At 31.3% G+C, this 3,059-nt stretch overlaps 1 protein-coding gene across 2 annotated transcripts; it reads left to right on the forward strand.

Annotated features, from left to right (window-relative positions):
• The first annotated feature begins 1,061 nt into the window (after nucleotides 1-1,061).
• LOC149528759 (uncharacterized) lies at nucleotides 1,062-2,742 on the forward strand. 2 transcript variants are annotated; one of them, XM_089810850.1, is made up of 2 exons: nucleotides 1,062-2,337; nucleotides 2,578-2,742. In XM_089810850.1, exon 1 carries the CDS (start codon nucleotides 1,550-1,552, stop codon nucleotides 2,156-2,158), a length of 609 nt encoding a protein of 202 aa, XP_089666976.1. In that variant the 5' UTR covers nucleotides 1,062-1,549; the 3' UTR covers nucleotides 2,159-2,337; nucleotides 2,578-2,742. The 2 variants fall into 2 exon arrangements, with proteins under 2 accessions (XP_089666976.1, XP_089666977.1); XM_089810851.1 differs by having other exon boundaries at nucleotides 1,066-2,255.
• The last annotated feature ends 317 nt before the right edge of the window (nucleotides 2,743-3,059 follow it).

A 3,059-nucleotide genomic window follows, 5' to 3' on the forward strand; every position in this document is an offset into this window, starting at 1 on the left:
AACCTTTAATATGGGTCTGATTGATTTTATGTTTTTGAATTAAATATATCCAAGTACTCTACCTAAATCAAATTCAATTTATTCAATTTCATGAATTTTTGTCTTAAAACATCATTTGAGGCCTCAATACCCATCTTAAATATTTTTTCAAGAATTTTAGAAACTATAATTTCTATTTTCTTCTCACGCAAATTGTACCTCAACAAAAAATTAACCCACTATGTGTGAAAACAAGTTTCAAAGCATTGAGATAAATTTCAAGTCCAAACATTTCTCATATGCATATTTACTTATTGAAGATGCCTTGCTAAATTAGAAATTTTAGAAGTATGAAATTTTATACCATTCTTTAAGACAATTTAAAGGAAATAATAATTATATAATTATCAAACTTTAAAAAAATCAAAATGAAGCATTTTATTATTATAAAAGAACAAAATTTTAATACCTTTGATACTTTTGCATCATTTTTTAAACATAACAAGAATGTATATACAATTGTGAAAAATCTTCATAAACACAAATTTGACTAACATAAAAAACCATATTAAAGTAGTTAACATATGTAAAAATTGTCAATTCACAAATATAATAATCAAATGAAAACAACAAATATATAAAGACACATGTAAGCTAATCTCGAGATAAGTATATAAGAATGCATAACTAGATAACATGATATAAGACTCAATTTTAACATAAAATCATATCATTTATCATCAGATTTAGTAGATTGAAAAAGACCACATATTTCACTCATAGAAACAACACATTTATAATCTTCTATTGTAACTCTTCAAATTAATAATTGAAATTCCTATGTCTATCCTCGAAAGCAGACTTATGTGACCAGATTGATTGAATCAAGGACAATGGAGGATTCGAGAAGATAAGATATATCCAAATGAAAGCTAATAGCTGTAAAGCAACCCGAGCATGACATTCGAAGGTACTAAACATCCGGCTTTACCTTTCAAATCGACGGCCCTCCTTATAGTTATCCAAATACCGACAACTCTCTCCTTGAAAATCATGATTTATCATTTATGATTATTTGTTTAGGCCCGTGGATGATATTTTGTCATGACACATTGACGAGGCAAAGGTGGCATCGCATTCCCTATTATATATCCTATCCGAAAACTATTTGAGTTTCGCCATTGCTGTATCACAAGAAAATGTTTTACTTATTGCCTTATCTGCTGCAGGTTATGGCCGGTTACCAATCCCTTCAAACTTGCTCTATTTTAGGCTAAAACATTTTGAAATCAGCAGATAATGATTAATTATTTGAATAACTTCTTGAATGTTAACGGGACACTCATCTGAGTGGATCAGAGATATAAGATTGGTTCAATCTGACAACGTGGGTGGGCTGATTCATAGTGATAAGAATTTGGCCCATGTTTTTTTTTACAAATATCCTTGTCAATCGCACACATAGCATTGAAATTATACCTCTACGTATTGAACTTTGACTGACCTAATCTATCCATAGCTTGATCTGAAAATCTGATCCAGAAACCGTTAGGAACAAATATTGGGTACCATGAACTGCACTAGCTCTATGTTCGGAAGGCCTGCAATTAAGAAAAGTGAAATTTCAGGTACCAAGAGCAATCTCTATGGGCTTCAGAGCTGGAAGAGTGTAGGGAATATGAAGGAAATTGATGAGTTTGATGAGGAGGATATGTGGGGTATTGTTAAAACAGAGATAAAACACATGGGTTCTTATGAAAATGGATCTGAGAGTCATCTATCGAGAAGAGAAGGTAATAAGGAAAGGAATGGTACAAGCAATCCTAGTAAAAGAATGAACATTTCCACAAGTGGAAATCATCATGAAAATGGTAGTCTCAGAATGGCGTATCAGTCTGTTCCTATTAATATCCCCAATTTGCCTGAGATTCTCAGGAGTGAGAGTTGCAAAAGAGCAAATGAGGCGTGGAATGATTATTGGAGTGATGATGATGATGATGATGAAGGTAACTGGGATCATAGGGAGAAGATCCCACCTCACGAGGTCATTGCCAAGCAAAATGCAAGGAGCCAATTGAGTTCATTTTCAGTATATGAAGGGGCAGGAAGGACTCTCAAAGGCAGAGAACTTAGTCGGGTTCGCAATGCAATCTTGATAAGGACGGGTTTTGTTGATTGACCTATACAACCACAATCTTCAATGAAATCTTTGCCTGTGTACAGCAGTAGAAAAGATCATCTTCTTGTACTGAACATTAATTTTCTACTAAAATGAGGTATTGATCTATGCAGGATTATGTAAAGATGGAGAAATTTTGAATGAGTAACAATAATTTCTGATATTTTGAGATTGTAAAGGTAATTATTGTAGATGATCACTTCCTTATTACTTTGTTTCTGAATTAACTGTGTATGGACATACAAATATTGAAATTGAAATTCTGTTGTTTATTGATCTCTGTTACACCTAAGAAAACATGAAACCTGGGTCACTAATACACATTAGACAATTTCTTAGTTTATTTAAAATTAGGGATTTTTCTCACTTAATTTAAAATTAAGGATTGTGATCTGACTTTTATTATTCTTGTTTCGCAGAACTAGAAGACAAAGGAGGAGACGTAAATGTATAGAAATGGATCTTTATTCTAAATTTCTAAAATATCTAAATTGTATATTCTACATTTATCCTACATTTTGTGTCTTTCATGTATTTGTATTTGTATACTTTTGGATTAATAAAAAATAATCTAATTTCTTTTATGACTTTATTATACATATTTTGAGAATTGTAATCATTTGAAATTAATTTAACAAATTGTATTTTGTACAAAACTAACAGTTAATGTTCTTTGCTTTATTTAGCACTTTCTTTGAAATTAAATTATGATATGGCTTGGAATTTCTTAGCAAATAAAAAGATTCCCAACTTTCCATTGCTATAACTAGAGATCATATTCCATACAGACAAAGTTTTGTCTTTGTTGGTTACCATTGAGCAAAGGCCAATGTCACATATCCTTACTTCACTATTCTAAACAATCGCTTCTATATTCTTTACAAGAGACCTCATTGAACCA

This window comes from Cupressus sempervirens, chromosome 11, assembly GCF_028749045.1.
Source record: "Cupressus sempervirens isolate cs-2001-9-10 chromosome 11, ASM2874904v1, whole genome shotgun sequence".
In the NCBI taxonomy this organism is placed as follows: domain Eukaryota; kingdom Viridiplantae; phylum Streptophyta; class Pinopsida; order Cupressales; family Cupressaceae; genus Cupressus; species Cupressus sempervirens.

Excerpts from the sequence above, each read along its gene's own strand:
- LOC149528759 (XM_089810850.1), top strand. The coding sequence starts at position 1,550 with ATGAACTGCACTAGCTCTATGTTCGGAAGGCCTGCAATTAAGAAAAGT.